Source organism: Calypte anna, chromosome 3, assembly GCF_003957555.1.
Source record: "Calypte anna isolate BGI_N300 chromosome 3, bCalAnn1_v1.p, whole genome shotgun sequence".
Taxonomy (NCBI): Eukaryota; Metazoa; Chordata; class Aves; order Apodiformes; family Trochilidae; genus Calypte; species Calypte anna.
This window is the reverse complement of record NC_044246.1, coordinates 67059514-67084957: the sequence shown is the minus strand read 5'-3', so window position 1 is coordinate 67084957 and position 25444 is coordinate 67059514. Positions and strand designations below refer to the sequence as shown.

The window sequence follows — 25444 nt, the reverse complement described above, 5'->3', positions numbered from 1 at the left end:
TCTGCTATTTAAGTCTTCTGCAAAATCTGGGCTTGAAATGTCCAGAGATGGGATACAGAGCAGAGTGGAGAATCAGGGCTGATCCTATATAACTACTTTTTGTGCATTTATAGTCTAAGGCCTTTTAGGCCTGAGAAGTAGGATCAGGAAGGGAGTTCCTTCATTTTCTGGAAGTTAAATGTGTAAGCAATATAACTTCTTTTTATTTGAAACTTCCATCTTTAACACCAGAATAATATCAAAATGCTACCCTGTAAATTTTTAAGACCTTTAGTAAAACTGTACAATATCTATTAAAAATGTGAAAATTTTTAAAACGTTATATTGCACTATTATAAGGAAATATATAATTTTAAAAATCTTGCATTATATGAAGAACATAAATTCCATCTCCAGAAAAGTCTAATTAAATTTTCAACCAAAGCCTATTGAATTTACTGTACAATATGGCTCAGTTGCTATGATTGCTGTGTAATAGGTGTCTCAGTTGCTAGCTTGACAAGATTTTTTTTTCTTTTACATAAGCCTGTGAAGTTAAACCTCAAGAGAACTGGGCTACTCTTTTTGGCTGCTAATTTTTCCAATAATCTCTTCTCACCAATCTTCTTTTCTTACTTTAGATCATCAGATCTTTGTATTTAAATGTAGATTCAAATTTAAATTTTAAAACAGCTTTAGATTTAGCTCTTAGCTTATCACAGATAGGACAGCACAATTGTTGGTGTCTTCATGCAGAAGATTGGTATTTGGTAGAGATCTCACTCTCCCAATAGCAATTGGGTCTGTTGCTGCATCTGAGAATCCTTACCCAAATGTATAAGTTGAGGTTCTTAGTCTGCAAAGACTGTCATATTTTCTACAGATCTGGTCTGTGCTGAACAGGCCATTTTTGGGATTAAATTTTTTGCCACCATTTGACATGGGTACCTCGTACATCCTTATCACTGAACACTGAAGGTCAGATGCTCACTGCTTCCTCCATGAGCATGAATGAACTTCACTGGTATTTGCTTCAAGAGTGTTGGGAAGCCAAAATCTCATTGCATCATTTGGACCTATTCTCACTAATGACTGGTCTTGCATTTTATAGTACATCAGAAGCTAAAGCTACTAGAGCACAGGCTAATTCTTTAACATTTAATCTGTTTTCCTAAACACTGACACTTTTGCAATCATGTGGCATGTGTGAGTAGGAATTTCTGCCCATATTCTCCTGCAAACCTCTCTCAGTAATGCAATTTCAACCACGTTTGAATATGACCTAGTATTCTCAGAGTTATTACAGCCTCTACAGACTGGAGATGAAAAAAATGGGTCTTTCACAGCTAACTCAGAGAAAGGCCTTACACCTGATTAGACAACGGAGTATCCATCCAAGAGAGCCGGCCCAAAAATGAACCACCCTGAAGAGCATCCGTAAGATGTTGCACCATATTAGACATAAAGTGAATCCAACTGCAAAACACAACTTGATAGGAGGATAGGCCCCATTATTTTCACTGTTTTTCATAAGCAACTTCTCGTTTGTTAAAAAGAAAAAACAGAAAAAACTTAAATAGTCTTTGAAGTATGGCACCTCTTTGTTTCTGAGTATCAAGATGAATGCTGACCTGTGGATTTTCCAATGTCTACCCTTCTTTTAAAAGAAAAAATGAAAATGTGTCAGGCCAAGTTCTTTATATTTTTGCATAGTGTTCAAAGTACCTTAGAGGATAAAAGGAATAAGAAGTTATTCATCCAAAACTCAAAACAGTGAAAAACTGCAAAGCTCTTCTGCATAAAGACAGCGGGAGTTCCTTCAGCTTACTACCTTTGATATTAAATACTGTGTTTGGCAGAAAACTGATAAGAATATTACAGAAATCCAGTTCAAAGAAAGCTAAAGCTGCTCCTTTCAAAAGCACGATATCAACAATATTCCTTTTGTTTAAACTGGAAAACAAGTTTAGCATAATTTCCAAGTGTCCAAACCCAGAATTCTTTGTGTATGGAAAGTGCACTTGCATTATCAAAAGGAGGTACAGTAACTAACACTACTGCAAAATCCTAGCTATTGATTATTTTATGTTGTATTCAAGGCCTAGATAAAACCCCCAATTTTTTAAGGCATTATGTAAGCATATGATAAGTCAGTCTTTGTCTTCAAGAAGCCTGCAGACAGACCAGATAAACAAATGACAGAAAAACAGAAGTGCTGGCTCTCCTTTTAGAGTGGAACTGAGAGATTGAATGACCCATCATTACATCTCTGGCAGATTTGCATATTTAACTAGGATTTCTTATGTCCTAATCCAGAAGCAATGAAGAACTGTAAACTAAATTTACATGAGGACTCCATGAGAGTGTTGACTGAAAATCCTTTTTGCCCTTTGCAAAGATTTATCATAATCAGCAAATGAAGATAATATAATTGCAATTAATTCTGCTGGATTTACTTTTTATGGTTCAGTGATATATCCTTTATAAGTTCAAGAAACTGAATCTATGGACTTGATTTGTTCTATGCTGAAATTATTCAAATTATTCAATAATTATTTCAAATTACTGAAAGCAGTAAGCCAGAGTAGTTGTTTGGTTGCTCCTTTACATTGGATACATGGGAGCTCAGACTAATAATACCTGAAGAATGTCTAGCAGTTCTTTATAGTAATATACAGAATTCTAGACAAGAAGGGTTTTTTAAATACTGCTTCTGGTTGTATGAAATACTTATTTTCATTTTCATTCTAGTTCCCAGCACACATAAGAGCATCCACCCATCACCGGGGGGAAGAGCTAAATAGGAAACATTAAAAGACTGAAAGGGTTACTAGGGAGAAAAATCATGCACAATATAACAGCAGTTCTGGCATCAAGATAACAGATATTTCCTTTTGATCTGTTTTCTGCTATGCTAATGTAAGATAGTTAAACAGATACATTTTATTTTGTCAACGGAATAATAAAGATTCCACTGGAAAGCTTACAATCTCGTGCAGGTCAGACTCTTCTACTGTTTATAATTAGGATGTTACAGCCCTGGTAACATAGTTCAAAACCTGGCTTCTCTTCTTGACAGAGAAATGGATAATTTTCAGAAACTAATTTTTAACAGTGAGTTGCCAGCTTCTCCCTTAAACAAAATTTGACTCACAGCTACACTCTAAGGGCGATGCCAAATGTCAAAAATCACAGAGGTCTATTTTTAAGCAAGTGCCAGGAATGGATGCAGAAGCCACAGTGTATAGAAACCATTCAGACTATCTATCATTTGGTATAACTGAGACAGCTATCATTGTAGGCAATGAAGATCTAGCCAACACAGGCAGTGCAGGGCTGTACAGCTGCCCAGCCAGCAGTGCCTGTGCTGCACTTGGCAGGAGACCTTGAGCCTGCTGATGTAGTGCTGCAGTCTGCAGCTGCTGTGCTTCCTCTTGCAGAGCATTCACATTGCATTTCTACATCTGCATTCTGCAGCACAGCCATGATGCCTTCCTTGCCTAATTGCAGGCCCCCAGTGCTAATTGAGAGCCGTGGGGAACCCAAACCCAGATCCTGCAGAAGTGGCATAGGACCTATGGAAGACCCATGTCTTCCCAGCTTGGACTGCCATGCTGGGGTATCTTAGAGCATCTCAGATGTCTCTAGGCACCAGTATATTAGCAGCTTAATAGAACCAGGCTACCTACTGAGTAGAAAGCTGTGGCAGGACAAGAGGCAACCATGAGAGAGTAGGTTTAGATCAGGTATTAGGAAGAAATTATTTACTGGTAGTGTGATATTGACACAGGTTGCCCAGGGAGGTTGTGGCATCTCCCTCCCTGGAAGTGTTCAAGGCCAGGCTGGATGGGGCTTTGAGTAACCTGGTCTAGTGGGAGGTGTGCCTGCCCATGTCAGGGCTTTTGGAACTAGATGATCTTCAATCGCCCTTCCAGCTGAAGCCATTCTATTTCTATGGTTTTTATTCCTGGTCACCTGGTGTGTTTTGCTGTTCCAGAATGACAATTTGCTTGACTTGGAGCAATAATTGTTTACCAAATACCTGCAAGGAATATCCTGTGATCTGTGCAGGTCTACTCCTATTCCTACAGCATCCAAGGTCTGGCTGGCTGTGAGAGGGATTAATATAAGTTTGTAAGCCCCACCACTTCACTAAGATTCAGTACAAACCTCTGTGAATTATGTTGGTGGTCATTTAGTTTAAACTTCTCATTATAGTTCTTAAAAAACAGTCAAAATTCACAAGGAATTCCTGAAAGTAAGATTACCTGTATTATGGGGAAACTTATCAGTATGACTTGCCAGGGAAAAATATTCTTTGAGTAGATCACGTGTAGGCAACACAGAATAGAAACTAGGGGGCTTATTCATATTTTTTCTCTTTTAGTTAGTTTCTTCTGTAGGATTAAAAAATAAGTACATAATTTGAAATTGAGAGTGGAGCAGTTTGTAGCAGAGCAAGAATGGAGAGTTGTGTATGGTACAATGAGGGCTGGCAATCACTGCAGAGAGCTTCTCCTCAGCATAGTTTCCATGAATCTGTATGTGCTGCTTTTCATTAAGAAGCTTTTGAGTCCTCTTGTGTGTTCTTCAAAAATGTCAAGCTTTTATTAAGGTTAGTCTGTAGAATTGTTTCATGCAGAAAGCACATGTTGGTTTATGTACTGCAGGCATCAAATCTGCTATTGGAAGCAGGTGGTGAAAGGAGATGTTTAGGAAGCCCTAGCAATCAACTGAGAACACAAGGAATGACCAAAGCCTGGGTGGAGGTCTGGTTTACTTTGATATAACAGTGAATCTCTGCCTCCATTTCCCAGTTTCTAAATACCAAGACTTAACCAATGTTCACGAAGCAGCCAGTAGAACTGCTAAGTTGTAAGTGCCAGAGGAGAGCTGCAACAAATAGCAGGTATGGATTTATTGTGCAGGGCAGAAATCTTAGGTGGGTAGACTCCATTGGCTAAGTTCAGGGGCAGCTCTGCCTCTCCTACACAGTACAGGGAAACAAAAGGTCAGAAGAAAAAAAGTGAGCATTTCTTGGTGGCATGTAATTGTGGGACATGGCATTGTTTTGATGAATAGTAAGTATTCTGCAGCTGATGTCCAAATGGTAATTACTTCTTGCAAGCTGGAAGCTCAGGAAGAGGTAGAGGTGATGTACTGTCTTCTCCCTTGTTCTCTCTTCTTTCTTCAACCTTTCTTTATTATTCACATAGGCTTCCAGATGTCTTAAACTTCAGTAGGTGTATTGCATGTTTTCCTAGGTAGAATTAGCAACCCCAAGATTTTTTTCTCTTCATTAGTAAACACATTCATTCAAACCTGATTTTTACCTGTTGCAAAGCTGCTTTATATATTGTTACTGTCCACGGGTTCCAGGTGTCTCTGTGATATTGCCAGACTAAGGCTGTCTGCCAAGATAATTATTTTTTTCTGGAATAATAGCGATGAGAGTTTTTATCTGTGAAATTCCTGCATATGGAGATTTGGCACAGTGTTCTTGGTTCAGAGAAACAAAGTAAAGTGATTTTCATATAGACATCTAAGTGGTTTTGCAAACCACACAAAATGCTCAAATAAAAAACATTCAGAAGCATTACAGGAAGTGTAAGGGGATCATTTCTCTTAAAAAAAACTTATTATTTCAGATCCTTCATGCCAGTTTTCCCATCAAGGAGTAACTAATTGTACTTTGCCAGAAAGGAATAGTTTCTATATTTCCTTGCCATCTCCAGACTAGTTACATTATTCTGAGATTTACAGTGACAGTTTCACACATTAGAAGTTTCCCTCTTTTTTAGAGCATTAGTTTTCTGATTTTTTTTTTTCATTTTTTAATTAAATATGAAGTTCTACTGCATCTCAACAGACCTAATAGGAGCAAAGTTTCTTGTGCTTTTTTCATCCTGGTGTTCCCTGGTCTCATAGCAGACTTTAAAAAGTATCCAAAGTCTCTAACAGTTGTTTGAACCTTGTCACATTCTTTGTCTCTCCTTTGAATTTATCCACTATCATGGTTCACAGGGCCATGAAATTGTCCCCTGATCTCAATACTGACCTTAGTATTATCTGTCTTCTGTCACACACTCATTCCATGTCCTTCCTTTCTGCTCCCTATCCACCATGTGCTGTAAGGCTCAGCAGAGGGCTTTGTTGTCACACCCCATGTAGGTAGACGCTGCAAAGGGGCAGAGAGGCACAAAGCAATGGAAAGAAGATAAAAATAGTTCTTTGTTTCTCTGGCCCACTGCCCCTCATCTCCACATTCATGGCCTGAGCAACATCACTGCACAATTATTTGTTCCTTTATCCAGAATCAACAGAACTCCCATTCTACCTCCTGCATCTTATCTCATTTTGTCCTCCTGAGCCACTTACATGGCTATTGCTGCCACTGTACTTCATGAACCTCATCTTATTTTTACTCATAGGGCATCTGATATATGGGAGCTTTAACACTACTGTTTACACTGTAATTACCTGAGGCCAAGCTGGAAACCTTTGGCAGAACTGGTGACTCCCAGCTCTTAGTCCTAAAAGCTAGACTAACCTACACCAAACCATGGGCGCAGCATCCTTCTCCCATAGAGCCAACCATGATTCCCCACATGCCAGTTGTATTGGGATGCTTTTTCTCTGCTGCACCCCCAGGGATGAGCACCCTTCCCAAGGACATCCTTGGGCACAACTCTCCCCTGCCTCTCAGGCAAGGCTGATGCTCAAGGAGCCATCTGCAACTTGGACATCCAGCTCCCCAGCTGGCCCACTCCAGCACACCCGTGGTCCACAGGAGTTTACTAGTTTACATTGTCCTTTTTCTCCTGTTTAGCTGAAGGTTGTAGTGCCATTTAATTACTCACTTTGCAACTCCAAACCATTTTCTTTCTATCTCACTTTCTGGTAAAGGCTTTCAGTGATGGACCCTAATGTGCATGTTGCTTGTGGCAAGAGTACACTGTACAACCCCATATTTTTAAAAGCTTAGGTGTGGTTTTTTCCTAGAGAAAATTTCTAGAAATGCTATAAAATGCAGTAGAGGATATAGCAAAAGCAACTGAGTTGTCTAAATTGCAATAAAAAGGCCAGGCCCCTGAACTCTGCAAGAAGGATCAAGTTTGATGAACTTGCTGGGCTCAGCAGCAGCCACACAGTGCTAAGGAAACTGTTGTAGGTTGCAGTGATGTTCTTCTTTTTTAATTACTGAGTCAAAGGGACAGTCAGATTAAGGCTACAATAAATGCTATGTGGAACAACAGAATGCTTGTACAGTAATTAACTGGCATAAGGATTTATTTATTTATCTCCTTCAGAGGCAGCTACTTTTTGAAGACCTGGAAGTTTTGACAGAATTAATCAATAGAATTACAGTAGGAATTTGAGGTAGTGTAATAAGCTAGGGAAAAAGAGTGGAGCTTTCTTATAAATCATAATTCAACTTGGCTATATAAGTAGTTTTCATATAAAAGTTAATGAAAATGTCTACTGTGTGTTCTAGACAAAGGAGTATGTGCAATAACTATTCATGCTCATGTCTACTTTGCAATTATTACTTTGAAATAACATCTTTTAGGGAACTAAATAAATAAACAAAGGCTCCCTTTAGCAAGGTCTATATATTGCTTTATGGAGATATATTTGTTCAGAATAAGATTGTCTATTCTAGTTTACATACATATTTTATACCTGAAGTATTAAGATGTAGGGTTAAAATTTTAGTCTTTCTATGAGGATTAAAGAACTTTTGTTCTTTTTTTTTGATTTTTTTTCTTTTTTTAATGTCTGAAGCCAAAGTAAATGAATGGCAGGAAGTTTTTCCCTACTTCACTGCAATGTCTGTTTTCAGTGTCATAGAATGTGATCCAGGAGCACATTCCAATATGCCTTATTTCATTAGGTATTTCTTGAGATTCCTAGAGGGTTAGAATAAAATGAAGAATTACAGTGTTCACAGTGCAAAGAAGATGCTTTGTGTGTTTCAATTTTATTTGAATTATAAACATTTGTTGAGTTGTTTTTCTGAAGTGACAGCTCAGGTCAGAACTGATTGGTGGCCCTCATCTCACCTTCGCTGCTTCACTTCATCTTCTGCTTCCATTCACTCCTCAAATTTTTGCCCAACAGTGAAGCAAGCCCTAGTAAGAAAGGTCATAGTTTCTTGTATTGAAACTGCATCTCCTGAAAAGACTACATCTTTTCTTTTTTTTTTCTCAATTACTCTATGTTTCTTAGCTTACTTGAATTCAAAATGTTTTCTGGAAAGGTCTGACTCTCCATAGTTATATAGAGATCTCTAGGATCACTACAACATCAATATTGACAGGGCTATGTGGGGACATATGTCTGGATGTTGGGTGTTCTTCATTTCTAAGGCTCTAGAAATAATGAAATAATGAGAATAATTTATGAAAATTATGAGTTCTAAAATAAAATTGTTGTGGGAAGAGAATTTATTTCTTATCTTCCTAAAAAAAAAAAATAAAAAAATAATACCTTACAAAATATGCACAAAAAAGAAATTAAAATCGATACATAAGTCCCTGTTACCCCTTCAAAATATACTTTCTTTGAGTTATAAATACAATTAAATAAGTTTGTGGAAAAAGCTTTACTAAATCTGCACAGGAACTGCATTAAAAAATGAATTTGCAAATGAATCTTTTTCCCCATAAAAAATTATTTTCCTTTTCCAAGTTAAAAGGCCTTGCTTCTGTTTCATCATATCTAATAAAATGTAAACATAAACACTTTGTTCTCTAGCCAGACTCTTCCTGGGAAGGTATAAAGTTAATACTTTGACAGATTTGAATACAAATTACTCAATCTGCAGTGGGCTGTTATGTTCAGTTCCTGTACCACAGTAATCACAACTTCAAAAAAAAAACTTACTTGTTGACTTCTGTAAAGGAAATACTGATTTTTTTACAAACTAGTAAAAGTTTAGCCTTATATCTACATAGCCTGTTGCTTGGCATAATAAATCTTAAGCAGTAAGGCAGATTTTAATAAGAACTAAAAAACTTTAAGTAAAACTAAAAGTAATTTTTTTTTCCTCTTCTCAAAGAAGTCTTGGTTCTTATATGCCTGGGGCATTTTGAAAGTATGCTAACTTGTACTTTGGTCTTATCATCCCTTATAAATGAGTGAAAAAGCAGAAGTCTGTCATGAGTAAAAGTATTGTTTGGTAATTGAATAAGCAGTGCTTAAAAATTATTAGGAAATATTTTCATAGGTAGCTGTATTTTTCTCAGTTTATCTAGTGTTCTTTTGGAATCTTGCCAGTTTCCATATGAATGATCACAAATATACAGGGATTTCTGAGTATGAAAAAGATTATTTAGGTGTGCAAAATTAAAAATCATGTTCCAGTTTTCAGGAGTGAATTTCACTTAGATTAGTTCATCCTTTGTCTCACTAACCATAAGCCACCCTAAGACAGCAGAATGATGCAAGGGCAGGAAGGAGAGCTGCTCTTCAAGCTTTTTCCCAAGAAAATCAAATTGGACAACAAAAAATTGTGACAGCCAAAATCACCAGTTACTTTGGGAAGCTTTTACCTCAGGACATCATGCTACAGGTGTAATATGTTCCTTGTCACTTCCGTGAAGTTGTCCAGTCAGACAGGAGACTGGCAAGCACTGGTACATGTGTCAGGCCAATGGATTTCACAACTGCTTCCAGGGCACAGAAGTAATTCAGGGGTGGTAAAACACACAGTAATACTTGCATGAAACCTGGAAACCACCCAGAAAAGGTGGTTGGTCTCTAGGAATTCGGGGTGCTACCCCCCCCAGAGGGTGCCCATAGGATATGAAGTTTTACTTCCAGTGAGTTTGTAAGTACTTGCTTTCTTCATAGAGAGCATACCCACAGGGGAGCTCTACAGCTTATGTTGTCCCATCTTATTACCCCTACAACTGGAAGAACCCACCCGAAGGATAATACTTGTACAGTTTCCTTTATCTCCTCTTGTCCCTTTGTCCTTTCCTGTCCCAGGTTCCCTTCTCCAAAAGAGAGTTTATGTTTCTTAAGGGAGCTCAAGATGTCATTTGGAGTCAGAGAGTGCTTGCAAGCCAGTCTGGAGCACAACCCAACTTTTGTATTGATGCCCTCAGGGCCTGAAATGACATTACTTTTAATTGCAGAGAGGCATATCAGTGTTGGTTGTGGATCATAAAATGTACTTGTTTTACAGTAACCAGGGCTTCAGTGTGCTAAACACACGCACCTTTGTGTACTGCAAAAAAATATCAGTAGCCCTGAGAGCAGCTCTATCTAGATTTGTATGGAAATGAGTAGTAAGCCATCAGGAGAAAGAGAGGAGGGCAGGAGAAGGGACTGGTAGGCAGCTGTACACATACCACAGTCAGACACCACATCTTCAACCGGTATGTCCTCCAGGCCCTTGGAACTGCTTTCTTACCCCAGCCTCTGCCTGGTCAAGTAGGTGCAAGGTGTCATCACTCATGGGTCCTTGCCCCAGGGTCCCTGCCCCAGGGGTCCAAGCCAGCACTTGCCATAGGGCACCCAACCAGAGGAGCAGGGCAGGGTGTGGTGAACTGATGAAAATTAACAGCGGGACTGTAAATTTGCCCTCACCTCTTAGTTTCTTTCTTAAGCTTGGACTTCTCAAATGAGAGCCCTGTCCCATGGGCTGGGCTTTTAAGGGTGTAAAGTGCAACCAGGCTAAGGATCGAGCTCCAGCTTCAGCCCCTGGGCTGAACACTCGGTATGTACACCTCAGCACTGGGTGTATTCAGGTTGCCATCTGGGCAGGCATCACCTGTAAAGGGATAGCAGAGGGCAGTAAGTAGGCGTGTTCAGAGTCATTCCTTGGGAATGACTCTGTGCCAAAGTAAATTACCATCAGTTGTCATTTAAATGGGAATAAGCTTCACTGATTAATTTTTTGCATACTTGTTCAAAAAGAAACCAGATGTTCCTCAGCCAGTGTTCTAAACCTGCAGCTCATATTTAAAGAGAGGCAAGGAAATTCTCCACAGAGTATATTGAGTCTTTTGTTTGAAAAACCGTATCTGCTAATGGTAATGTGAGGTCATTTCTGAATCGGAAAACTTTTCCCAAGCTGTTAGACACAGCAATATGCAAATTGCCATTCCAACAGTATTAATACTGCCCCAGCATGAGCGAAGCTTTTGTTGTTGTTTTTAAAAAGGAATAGTAACTTTCCTCCAGCAAAATTGCTCTAAATCACTGTTCAGTTTTGGGTAAGCATTTTAATAGAGTTATTTTCTGGCTTTAATTATTTTAATTTTACTTGCTTGCTCCCTTTACATTTCTTGTCCCAGCATGCTTTCAGCCAGGAATCTGGGTTGCAGTGATATATTAGTCTTCAGAAGGAAGCAAGTGGCTCTATCTAAATCATCTGAGAAATTTTTTTTGGTTATCTACTCTGTTTGAAATTGTCAGGGCATCTCCTTTTCCTCCCAGCTTATAAGACCTGAAGCATTAGCATCCCCGCCTATATATTTGTTGCTTCCTGCTGAAGGAATATTTATAGCATTTCTGACCTTCAAATGAACTTTTATGAATCAATAACAGCAAGCTGGGAGGGAAGTCAGCAGCAGTTTTCCTCGTCGGAGTATAGCCAGTGTTAAGTTTGGAATATCTAAAATGTATTAGAAACCATCATAACGTTTATGCAGCATTTTTGCTGGAGATTTGCAGATTTCTTCAGCACGATCATAGCTGCTACTTGAAGGATACAATACGAGGCTAGAGCCAGTGGTGTTGTTAATGGGTTTTCAGGTACATTGTGTACCAATTTTTACTCAGCAGAACTTCTAAATGAGACCTCGACAACCAGAGCTGAAGAATAATTTTCTTTACTATATTTTGCCACAGGGGAAGTGCAAATGGGTTAGAAACCCTTCTTGTTAATGAATTGCTGCAACTGGAACACCAATAATTTCCTCCCACCTCAGATTAAAGAAATAAAATTGAAAAAGTCACCCCTAGAGCCACGCAGTTCATATGAGTGTGAGCTCAAGCAGCCATATGAAAAGGTTTAAGGCAGGGTTTGCCAGTTAAGAGTCATTATCCCTATAACCCTACAACTCAAATATTATCAAGGGCATTTCCTAATTCCTCAGATTTCTGAAGCTCCTTCCAAAATCAAGGTGATCCTATAATGAGTTGGACATCTCAGTGCTGTTTGCTGCCTCCAACCACAGAGGAGGAAATCAGGCTTCAAATTCTCCTTCATTTCACTACCTAGAAGCAAAGTGCCTAACTTAAATCCTCTCCTTCTCCAGAGCTAGCACCTCTGGAAAGTGCTTCTTGCACTTTCTTTTGCCTGCTGAGGGAGCCTGGCCAACTTCTTCAGATTACAGCTAAATTAGAAGCCTAAATTCCGGATGCATCAAGTTAAGTGTGATGAATCCCATTGCTTGCGGTGACAGCAATAGCTCTCACAGAGTGGGAGATCTTGTACCTTGTAATTAGAGTGAATTTTTTCTGTCAGTACTGTCCCTCATGCCTTTTCATAGAGGTAGCAAATGAGGGTGTTGCTCTTTGCTGGAGCCTTCTGGTGCTACTGTAATAGATAGGGATCCTATTTGCAAATGCAGTGTTTTTATTCTGAGAATCTGTCTCATAATAGCTCCATTTTTCTTGACTGATTGAAAAGAGAAATCATGATAGCTATACAAATGTTCACAAATTCCAATAAACTTTTGAAAACAGATCAGAAGAGTTGTTTTTGTAAGTTTCTTTTTTTCTATGTCCATTTCATTTAATGATTGTGTCTACTAGTTTAGGCAGCCTTCCAAATATTTCTAAAAATACAAGGAAAATAAAACAAATGTGCTGAAGCTAGATAACTTCTGTTTGATCAAAAGTGGTTTGTTCAAAATTGTTTTAAAAATCAGGAAGATATTTTTTATGCATGCTATCATGCTTATTTTTATTATCATTAGGTTTCTGAAAAAAAAACAAAGGAAAGACATTCCAAAAAAAGTTCTAAATTAATTGTTAGTGTTAACTTTTAATTTCCTTGTTTTTTCCTAGTCTATAAAACACTCTTAATCTAGAATTGCTTTGTTTGAGAATAAATCCTGTGTTTATTCAAATTCTTAGATTTATAATATTAAAGAATGATTTACTGCCTCTCTTCACGCACCCATCTCCCTCTTTTTGCTTCTTTTTTTATTTCTTTAAAGGACCAATATACTGGGCCATGGACATCTTCAGTGCTCTTAAACATAAAGCTGTCTTGTCAGTTCACTGTTCTCAAAAATTTGCATTCCAGCTTTCAGCAGTCTCTAACAAGTTTTCTCTGGCTTAGTCCTCTTCCTCACACATTTGAAGTACTTTGAAAAATTCTATAAAGCGAGAGAAAAACTAAAGTCCTGCTGTTGCACTTAGAACACATCAAACTACTGTATTGGCTTCTAACCCTCTAGGATCAAAATCAAGACATTTGATTGAGACTGAATTTAAAAATCACCCTTTTGTTTAATCACTTCAATAGACAGTAAACAGTAGAAAAAAAAAATAGACAGTATTAATATTTCTGATTAAATTCTATTTTATTGGTTCACTGAGGCTAGTATTTTAGCTCCAGCAAGAAGCTAAAATGTGTTTATCTGGCAACACACATATATCTGAATGAGCAATAAAGTTATGTGGATTCCAGGACAGATCCAGCTGCTTTGGCACTAGCTCAAAACAAAGCCTATGGCACGGAGGGAGTTTCTGCTTCTACTTATTTTTCAGGTTCACTGACAGCTGCCAGAGTGGATGTATGCCACTGTGGATTACACCACCAGCAGCAATATTGTCCACTTATCTTTTCTTCAAAACTGGATGATAACTGGAACTTCTCATTGTGCTGGTCTAAGGCTGGGGAATGCCCATAAGATCTACCTCATTTTGTTTTACTGTATTTATGTCAGTGTTTAAAAGTAGTAGGTAATATATCTGTGGCAAAAAGCACATAGGACAGTCTTTTACCACCTGTCCTATCTCGTGGTTTCACCTTAGATCTTTAGCAGCTCCTCCATCACTTTGGTCTGTGTGGTTTCCTGCCTTCACTGCTTCAGTGTTTGGGAGGAAAAGTCTGTGACTGGTTCCTCAGTTCCTCTGTAGCCCTTGTAGATTAGGCTCAGCTGCTGCTTTTCTCAAAAATGTGTGCCTACCCCCAGCTACCAAACACTTTGAACCAGCAGTCAGCATCAGGACTTCAGCCAAACACCAGAGCTGGTTTAATGTCAAAACAGATGACCCTTTCCAAGCTGTGCACAGGAAGCTTCTCTCATGCCTCATGAATACAGGAGCATGGGCTGCTCTCACTAACAGCTGGCAATTTTGCTTGGTGATTTCAGAGAATGATGAGGAGCAAGAGGCTCTGCTATCACTGGATAAGCCTGGCTGGTATTCACAAGGTAATGCCATCCAGCTTTATGAACTACTGAAGAAGATGACTGGCAAGTTGGATCCCAAGGTATTTTTTTATAAGTGAGAGTAAATCTCCAACTTCCAAAAATACTGTTTCAGTCTAAAATTCACCAGACAAACTTTCATTACAGTTACTGACGTGATCTGGTTGTGCTTGCTGCTGTCTAACAGACTTCACTCCAGAACCAGAAGCAGCATGTTGGTTGTCTTAGTGGTAAATTTGTGTAAACTTTCTAGATGTCTTATTCTTTGTACATAGTCATGCATTCCAGCTGCTTTGGAGAGCATCAGATTGTAGTCAGGAAATAGGCAATCTGCCTGAAGAAACAGATCAAATACATTAAAAGGTGGGATCAGTTAAAACTAGGATCATGTTCTTTTGATTAAAGGTCTGGGTGGGTTAAAATGCCACTGAAGATGGTGAGACCACGTTTTTCCTAGGGTATAAACTAACTGTGGGCACAGAAGAGTTCTAAGTCATCAAGAGATTCTCTGTGTTCTCCTCTGTTTCCAAAGCTGTCCCAAATTAATTCCTGTTGTTTGGTGTTATTTTCTTGGTAATCTTTTCCACTGCTTCCTGGCAGGCTATTTCTGTCAGTCAAAAATTTCAGCTGCATCCCCTGTGCTGATCCCCACTGGGCATCCCTGTCTAGTGACTCTGCAGAGAGAGGGTAAGGCAGATGGGCTCACTTCTTCCTTATGGAGATGGTTGAAGAGAAAGCCCCAAACTCTGACATTAATAAGATTTGTGTGTGTCATGACAAACTGTAAACATGGAAGAATTTTTATTAGGTTGTTTGAAAGCTCTTTTTCTCTCCTTGTGAAATACAGTTTCAGGAACTTTTAATTTGCTGCTTCCCTTGTAGGTTGTTTATTTTGGTGACAGCATGCACTCCGATATTTTCCCAGCACATCACTATAGCAACTGGGAAACTGTCTTCATCTTAGAGGAGCTTCTAGGCGATGAAGTTATTGTGCCTGCAGAGACTGAAGCTGAACCCTTGGAGAAGAAAGGAAAATATGAGGTAAAGGTTGCTTGCAGATGTTTCCTGGAACAGAGGAAAGTAAGTTACAAAAAAGCCTCACACCACCTGTGCTGAGAAAGAGCCTGCTTATCTTACCAAGCTGCTGGCAGCATCTGCATCTTTCACAGACATACCCTCCTGGCTGCACCAGAAGAGGCTGTCCTGTCCCATCTCAGCATTGCTTGGGTGACACACAGCTTCTACCTGGACTTAAATGACAGGCCTTAGAAAAAGAGCTGTATGTGCCGCCCCTTAACCAGAAACCATAGTCTTCTTTTCAGTAACAAGAACCTGCCCTGTGTCCTACAAGGAGAAATTCCATGGTGGCCTATCACAAGTCTAGCACCTGAACTCTGCCGAGTTCATGACATTTCCCTGCATATTGTTACCAACAGTAAACAGTAAAAGAGGAATTTTTATTAGATTGTTTTAAATTGCTTTTTCTCTGTCCATGAAATATAGTTTGCTTGTGCTTTTCTTATATACAAAGGACTTTTAGTTTGCTGCTTCCCTTGTAGGTTGTTTATTTCCGTGACAGCTGCGCTTAGATAAGAGAGACTGTTTCAAAGTCTGGTCCCATGCAGACTACTGATAGTTACTACAGATAAATAATGTGATTTTCAGGTTTATAGCAGCCAGGAAGCAGGGCCTTAGCACAACTGCCACACTCTAAATTCCCCCACTGAAGGTGAAATGTTGCTCTGGTAGTTTATCCTTCTCTCTGGTGCCAAAGAACAAAGTAGACAGGGAACAGCACCTGGATGGTCCGGGTGGCAGCATTGTCCTGTTTAGGAGCTACAGTGCAGCTTCACTCTCCATTTAGAGATTTTATTCTTTTCTTATGTTCCTAAATAAATAGATCAATTTCTTCTAACTGCAGAGACATATATATGCTTTTTACACTTTGCTTGAATAGCACATAACTTTTTGGTTTTTTCAAATAATTACTCTGAATAAAAAGTTATTTTTAGTGATAGGAAGATTTTTGTTGAATGCTTTTATACTAGAGATGTTTTTTATCTAAGAAACATTGTAAAAGTCCCTGTTTTTTATGGAAAAAAGGATATCTTAAATGGATATCTTAAATCTATTTCTCTATTATGCTATAAAAATAGCCTATTCTGCTCTATTAAATTGTTCATTCTCTGACTGCAGCATTGTTGCATAGAACTTCTCTGTAAGTTTTGGGATATTTATTCAACCATGGTTTCTTAAGCATATTCAGTATATCCTTTTGAAGAACACATTTTTAAACAGAGAGACAGAGATTTTTTTTTTCCTGGAAGTACAAAGAAAGAGTTATCAAGTGATGTGTTTCTGAGCCCTTGGTACGATTTGGTTTTCTTTCGTTGCAATACCTCTGGCTGACTGCTCACAAGATCCATCTTTTCTATCACTGTGGTTGTCAGGCAGGAAGCTGAGACTTTTAGGCAGGTGTCTGACATTTTACTGACACTGTAGTATTCCTGATAAGAGATTGCAGTATATCGGGGAGACACCACCCCTTCTACACACAGCCCCTGTTCAGTTTACATCCGCTGCCAGTGACAGCAAGCAAGCAAGGGAGAAATGAATTGTGTTGATTAAAGGAACCTGAGCCAGGGGGCCCATGGCAGGTCAGAGGTGTTATTTCATTACCACACTGCTCACTGGAGTCTGAACAACAGGTCACATCCATATCTCTGCAGTTGACTGGACACCACTAACTTAACAGGACTAGATCAAAGGGACTCCCTTTACAGGCCTATGAAAGTTTTATTTTCATTCCCCTAATCAACTTCTCCCATTAACCCCTTGGTTAGAAAAAAAAAAAAAGAAAAGCCAACTCAAAGTATAGTACAAAGTCAGGTGTTCTTGGAAAATTAGGCACTAGCAATATAGATTTAGTCATATTCATCAGCTTTTTCATTCATATACAATTAAAAAATACAATACTAATGCAGATTTTCCATGCCATGCCTTGTGTGCAGAAGGACTGAAAGTTTAATACAAGATTCAGTCCTGCTTTCTATCAATCTCTACAAAACATTATTTAAGAAATAAAACATTATTTCTAACTTGCAATTGCATCTGGCAGAAAGAAATTACAAAAACTGTTTTCAGTTGTTTTACTGGTATTTCATCACTAACAGGGAGAGGGGAAGAAAACAACCTCCTCAACACAAACTGGGAGGCTAGTAATTTCCATTTTCATTAGCAGCTTTTGTCTTTTCCCTTCAATTAAATCCATGATATAAGCCAGATACACATAACTGTGAAATTATGGTAACAACTGCAGTTCTTTCAAGTATACGAGTCATAAACAAATGTGCAAGAGAACAGAAAACGAAAAACTATTGGTGAAATTACTCAGCTCCTAAGTGAATTGCCACATGCAGGGGGAGAAAATACCAAGCATTGTGTTGAAACAAGATTCACCCAGATCTGGGGGTTTGTTTGCTTGGCTGGAGCCTTTTTTTTTTTTTTTTTTTTTTTTTGTCGTCTGTTCTTTATATATGTGATCAATTCCATCAATGAAAACTCAAAGAAAAGCTGGGATTCATCCCAAGATTTCGAGGGAAATTATTACAGAGGAGCTAGTCAGCATGTAAGAACCTTGGGCTATAAGAATGAATGAGCAGAAATCAAAGGATTTATTGGCAGATATAAATGGTATATTTTTCAATTAGAAGGAAAAAAATAATTTTTACCAAATTGCTTGGTGGATGTTTGGTTGGAGGGGTGGGATCATGATCCTTAGCCCCCACTGTTTATAGGACTTTATTGCAGTGACCATAGACAAGGCTCATTACTCTGTGCTTTTTCATTCTGTTTGTCTCCTTATTCTTATCTTTAACACAAATCCAACAGTACTTTCAGAAACAACCTAATGGGCAGTTGCAAAGCCTAGGAGTTAAAGCAATATCCTCCAAGCAATATCCTGATATGAGAACTGAAGTCTGCTTACCCTGATCCCTGTTGTAGTTTAGGTATTTGGCTGAAAACTTTTAGATTTGCACGTCTTGGGGGTTTCTGTGCAAAAGTTAGACCAGCAGCAGGTTTGCCTATTTGCACACCCAGCACAGATGTGTTATTCAGGAACATCTGGTTGTTTGGAAGAGCACACCTGTGTTGCCAGAAACACCTCAAGTACTTGCCATTGTATTGGCAAAACTGTATTTTGAGTACTGATTTTTTTCTGGCACTAAGAGTCAGTGGTGGTGTTACTACCTTGGCACAAAGCACGTAGCCACCAGTACCTTCCATCCCACTGGATGCAGTAAAGTCCTTCTAGTGCTCTGCACTTGGTACAGATGATGGCATAGATAGCCATCTTAGTAATACCTTTAAAAATACCAACAGCCTGATTTTTCATTCCTGTCTCCTTTCTATCCTTCTTTCTTTCATCTCTTTATCAAATTTAGAAAAACTTCAGAACTCAGCTCCCTCCATTTAAAATGATCATTTCTAAACTGACAAATAAGTGTTATCCAAAAGTCCTATTAGCAGATTCTACCTGCTCTGTTAGCAGGGCCTATTTGTCTGCAGTTAACAAAGCAAAGGTCATAGTAAGCAATACAGGTGGTTTAACTCAGTGAAAAGTGCTAGAACTTGGAGAACCTTGGTGCCACCTCTGTATCTCTGAGGTCTGGATGTAGTGTTTGAGGCTTTGTACCTTCAGTGGGCACAGTCAACATCTGACCTGCTCCAGACTCACAAATATGCATGAGAGCAAAACCACATGCTTGGGAGTTTCGCATAAGAAAGAGGGATTGCTCAGCACTTCTTAGGATCTGCTGTCCTGCTGGGAGAGCAAACCCTGTGTCTGTGGGCCACAGGAGTAGCTGATGCACCTTGCAGAGCTCCTCTGCCCCCACTGTTGAATGTGTGCCTCCTGGTGTGTGTGCCTCCTGGTGTGTGTGGAGTCTTGATGTTAACAAAGGACTTTTGCCTCATTTCACAGTTTTATAGGTATGTGATCTGTTCCTCATAGCAGGCTATGTGTGCTGCTGATATGGACATTATATATATATGTATATATGGATGAGATATATTAGGCATCAGTTAGGGATGGCAGGAGGAGTGACATCTGATGCTTCCTAAGGATATGGGCAAAGTTTTGACAGCTCTTTTCAGATCTTTTTCAGAGGAAGATTTACCTGGCTAAACCACTCCTGTCATGTGGAGATAAGCCAGTAACAAAATCATAAGAGTTCTTTAACTAGGCGACTTGATGACAACTCTCATATCTAGCTGGGTTTGGTTTTACTAAGGGCTTGGGCTGCAAATGTGAAGTGTAACTCCCTTCTCCTTAATAAAGAAATAAAACTGACCCTGAAATTCAGATTTCTGAAAAAAATCAGTCCATTTTCTCCGACTGCAACTTTAATCACCTATTGAACCAACCAAACATTTGAAAAAGCAGAAGCCTCAGATTTTTTACCTTTGTCAATAAACAAGGCCTTGCCTTTTGTGCCCTTTATGTGGGCCAGTTTTGATTATTCACCTGCACAGCTGGAACATCCTTAAGAGTTACCTGCATTGTCATCCAGCTGGCAAATGATTTTAATTCAGCATAGCATCTACACTTAATTATATTATAACTGATAAAGGTATACATATAACTGATAAAGTCTTGGGATTTGCATGGAAAGATAAGATTTGGCAGAAAAGAAAGTAAGGTGCTATCTATCCCTCTGTAGGAGGAAAAAAAAGAAAAAAGCCCAGTTCATAAGTTGCTTCTTTTGAAACAAAAGATGAGTTCTTTCAAACTTTCAGAAGACAGAAACCAGTATCTATAATTGCCTAATCTATAATGCTCAGAGAAAAAAAACTGTTACACAAAATCACAGAAGGAATGGCTCCCTGTTTATTTTTTGGCTGGATCAACAGCTTTCATGTGATCAAAAGCATTGGACCTCTGTCATAAACACGTTATTCCAGCAGATTCTCAAAACTATTAAGAAAGGGGTTAAATGGAAAATAAAGTACAAAAGTTCACAAAACTGCAGGCATATGCTAGAATGCCTGTTCTTCTATGTTTTGTTGATATGAAAGGACATTTTGCATGTCAATTACTTTAACAGATTTTCTATAGTGTAGTTCACACTTTTGATTTCCAGGCTTCCTGGAACTTTTCTGACTGCTCATGGCAATATATAGCAAGTTTCACGATGAACTGCTAAAAAAATCAGTTTTCCCAATACTGCTTTTATGTTTTCTTTAAAACATAATGAGTCTACATGTTTCTGCCTGAAAATACACATGAAAAAAAACAAATGTTATCAATTTGCTAGGCAACTGAAGGGCTCTGTGGATCTGTTCTGATTTATTCCTCAATTCAGAAATAGATAACACAGGTGGTATGGTGCCTTCTTTGCAGTTACTCCATCGAGCACTTGGAGATTCCTTTCTCTAGGAGGAGCTTCAGGCTGGGTTATGATCTCTGCCATAGCTACCCTGCTCCTCCAGTAGAGAAAGGCAGCCACCTATTTATTCCCACTATTTAAAACAGAAAAACAGAGAAAAGATAAAGATTTTTCTAATGGAAGAAATACATAAGCCAACTTCTTAAGTCCTAGGGTATCCATAAATTTTGTAAACAGGAGCTTGAGAACTTACAGGAGGAAGATTGTTGCTGTTTATATTTTAAAGTCACACTGCTCCTGAGAGACACAATACTGGTTTTGTGGAAAATCAGAGAAACATTTGAGTTCCTTAACTAATGCTCATGGTAGGGTAGAGAAAGAAGATTTATTTTTCTTTTAAGATTACCTTTTTTTTTTTTTTTTTTTCCAGGGACATCAGCCTAGAGCTCCTTACTTTATATCTAGACAGTGGGGCTCTTTCTTCATGGACAGAGTGCCAGGCCTGGAAAATGCAGAGGAAACCTTAATTCGCACGTGGTCCTGTAAATGTATTAGCACTTACAGCACTATTGCAATCCCTAGTCTTGAAGCAATAGCAGGTAAGGAAGATTGTTGTTTTGTTGGTTTTTTTCCTAATGAATTTGTAGTATTCATAGTAGCTTTGTCATACTGTAGATCGATTTTTGAGATTTTTTATATCCTGAATACATTCAAAGTTGATTTGTTCATATCACACAGCAGTTAATGCTAGTGGTCATTAATTACTTTGATGTTTATGCTTTTAATGGCTCTTTGCCACACTGGTGCAGTTTTTTGTTTGTGCCTGCAAATATTAGATGCTTAGTTTATCCGCAGTTAGAAATAGGTTGCAACATTTAACAGATTGTATATTAGTTCCTCAGTTTTGATTCAGGACTCGCATATAGTATTTGCTGTGTTTGTTTTCAGTGCTGAGTTACCTAATGAAACAAACACATGCCATATTACTTAGGGGTTTTTAGACATCTAAATAGGTTTCTCTCTGATCTGGCTTGATTTCTACCTCAATCTGCTCAGTTACTTATCACTTTACAGTTGAAATGGAGATGAACAAATACAGGAATGTAATAAGGCCAAGATTGCCTAGGACTGTGTTTCTCTCTCTTTATTCTTTTTTTTAATATGTGTATTGCTTTTGAAATTCCATTATTATGGTCAGAGCTGGAGCCTAAAATATTCTTATCTGGAAAATAAAGCAATCACAAGCAATGTTTTTGTCTCTAAAAATTCACCTAAATTGAAAAGCCAGCTCAGGCTTTCTACCTTCTTACATAAAGACTGCATAAAAGGTACAGGTATGACTTATTTTCTTATTTCTAATAATGTTTATCTGTGGAGAGACCATAGATTATATTGGGTTGCTTGTAGCAAGAGTTGTAGCAGTAATACCACAATATACCTTTGCAGCACATTAATTGATTACAAAATGGTGAAGACCCTCTATCTATCTATCTATCTATCTATCTATCCTATCATTTTGCTTTATTGAATTTATTGCTACATCATATGTAAAGGACTAATCAAACTATTAAATTAATGAGGTGCATGATGAACACAGCAAGATTTTAGTTTACTAACCCCTCTGTTTAGCATCTGCAAAAGACCAAGGATTATAAAGTTTTTCTGAGAGACCATTTCAGATTTGCCCCACAGAGTTTTCTACACCAGAACATGTGACAGACTTGTTCTTTTTAACCATATTCTACATATTAGCATAGACTGTAAGAATCACTAAAACCAGAAAACTCATGTGGTGCCAGAATATACTTAGGGTTCTTGTATTTGCCATGTTACAGTCTGTAGTTTAGCCTGAAGGTACAAACCCTTCAGGATAGAGAGGGAATTGCCATGGGGAATTGCCAGGAGAGGTAACTTCTTGTAAAAGTCCCTTCTAATACCTTTCCCAGGGCCCTTCTGTGGCTTGCTTTGGAAGTGTTGGCCCAGAGGAAGCACCTCGGTCAGCCACACTCTGGGAAACAGCCTCCCAGCCAGCTCCCTAAAACCACAGCTCAGTTTGCAGGGCAAGCAGAGGCTTTAGACCACAAATGTATCACCAGGTTCCCTGCTCCAGATGAAGGGATGAGACCCAAAAATGCATATCTGTGTAAATTAATGAGCACTACAGCTGCTTGTCATCAGCAGTCATCAGAAGTCTTTTCCTCTGTTAGGAGGGACACTGTGCACCATCCCTCTCAAACCAGTGCCAGGGTAGGGGCTTGTGTCTGTAAAACTTATACCCCAGGACAAGGGCAAAGTAGCATTTTTTACTTGCATCTGAGCACCTGGAAAGAGACTGAAAGCTGCTGGTGTGACAACATCTATGGTTCCTTACAGAAAGAGGTATTGCTTGTTTGCTTGACTGCATGAGCAGATGTTCATTATTATGGATGTCGAGGAATTCCTGACTGCTCTCAAATACCTTGTCTGACTTCTGTCACAGCAAGTTGTGAGAGCCCCTGCTTTGCCAAGCCCTGAAGATTTTGGCTGCAGCTGTAACTCATAGTTTAGCTGCAGCTATTTGGGAGCAATCAGCTAGCAGAGATTCAGGCAGAATATGTGAGATTGGTGCACTTCAGCTTTTCCTTTCCTATTCACCTACTTCATTTACCAGTAAAGGAATTTCCACTGCTTAGCTGCAAAAACACAGACCCGTCCTCAAGATCTTCCAACCCCAAATGAACTGCCAGGTTGCTGGTGTGCTCAGCTCCCACATGGCCCCAGCAGCACCCTGAAGGCAGCCCTCACCAAGGCTTCCTTATCAGTAATCTCTGACCTGTCTTTTGTTCACCTGAGTGAGAGATAGTAAGTGCCTTGTGCAAGTAAATAGCATATATGTAGATATATATGTATATATCTATGCATAAAGAATATCTTGGTTTACTTCTCAAGGCGCATTTTTCCTTGAATAAGATTATTTTAAAAATTATTTAATCTTATTCAATACTAGTGGTGTTTTACAAAAAGAACTTGTTTTTCATCAAAATTAATATGAGAATTTTTTTTGAGAGGTTTATCAGAAATTCATTTTGGGTAATGAAACCCTTCAAAGCTGAAAAGCACATTTTGTTTATTGTTAAACTTGTCCAAAGGACTTAAAGGATCTTCTCTTAATACCTGCTGTGCACTTTCCTTGGTTTGGAGTAGAAATCAGATAAAAGTCAATTAAGGCATTTGTCTAAGACATTATCACCTTATCATTTGGATGGCATTAAAAATGGTCTTTTATATGTTTGGAATATTAAAAGATGAGCTAAGTGGAAAGTTTTCTAAATATTTCGTAGGTCTTTTATGACCTAATTCTCCTTACTGGCTTTCAGTAAGCAGGGAAGTTTTCCTCAAGTATTGGAAAGCTGATGAGCTCATGCTTACATTGACAGCACATAGTTAACAAAATACCAGAAGCCAATGTCCCTACATTGCCTCATTCTACATGTTTCATTCGTAAGTCCATCTGTTTCCTCTCTTTTCTGCTATTGAATCTCTCATGTACAGCTCCCTTACAGATTTCAACCATTTTCAAGCACAATAAAACAGTAAGCCAGATTTTCCAAAGCAGGATCCATTACCATGGGAATGTTACATTTGAGCTCACACATGGACATTAAAAGTTGTAAGGGTCTGTCTGAAAAAATGGCATTTTGCAGAAACTGCAGTTCCTAACACATCCTCCTCCTCCTCTTCAGAAAGTTAGTTATGATCCAAGTAGAGGTAGGTACACTTGCCTCTTACACCTGAATAATCTGAATTTTACCTTCAACGAGCAAGCAATAACTACTCTGTGGCCATGTGACCAGATTTCCAGATACCCATGTAATTATGCATCCTGTATCACATAGGTATTCCAATAATAATTATAGAAGATCTCTCTGATTTACAAAGAAGGTCAGATATAAATAATAACTTATTTACTAAGCAAGTTTATGTAGGAAAAAGTCACTACAATAACTAGCCAGTGATAGCATTTCGGATGCATATTAGATAAACAATTCTTTGTTCCTAAAAATTATACACATATTTCAAGCTCATGGTTTTCTCTTGAATCTCATTATGTTTGGTGGTTTTTATAAAATTCTCACTTCAGAAAATTTCATGATGAGTAACTGTGGAGTTTTAGAGTTTATGGGGAAAAATTTTGTTTTGTTATTTGTTGCAAAGAAAAGCTTAAGAAATTTGGCTCTAAATCCTAACAAGGAGAACCTAAAAAAAAAAACCAACAAAAAACCTTTTTAAAATTTCATGACTGTCCAGCTAATTTCCTGAACTTGTCTCATCAAAACCTACAAATGGTGATGTCATAGGATTAACAATTATTACAAGCAAGAAAAGGAGATTGGCAATGTTGCAGGTAGAGTTGCATTTTACAGAATCACAGAAGGTTTGGGCTCAGAAGGGACCTCATAAGATCATTGGGTTCAACCCCCCTGCCAGAGCAGGGTCACCTGCAGGAGGTCATTAGGAACACATCCAGGTGGGCTTTGAATGACTCCAGAGAAGGAGATTCCACAACCCACCTGGGCAGCCTGTGCCAGTGCCCTGTCACCCTCACAGTAAAAAAATTTCTCCTCATGTTTATACGGAACCTCCTATTTTCCAGCTTATATCCAGTGCCTCTTGTCCTATCATTGGGCATAACTGAGA

General features: G+C 38.6%; 1 protein-coding gene across 2 annotated transcripts in view; it reads left to right on the top strand.

Annotated features, from left to right (window-relative positions):
• The window catches only part of NT5DC1 (5'-nucleotidase domain containing 1), a 131284-nt gene that overhangs the window by 94808 nt on the left and 11032 nt on the right, over positions 1-25444 (top strand). The window contains exons 9-11 of one of the 2 annotated variants that reach the window (XM_030446969.1): positions 14322-14440; positions 15261-15419; positions 21198-21366. In XM_030446969.1, coding sequence (XP_030302829.1) covers positions 14322-14440; positions 15261-15419; positions 21198-21366 — 447 coding nt within the window. The remainder of the gene's footprint in view (positions 1-14321; positions 14441-15260; positions 15420-21197; positions 21367-25444) is intronic. The other variant, XM_030446971.1, reaches the window with a different exon arrangement.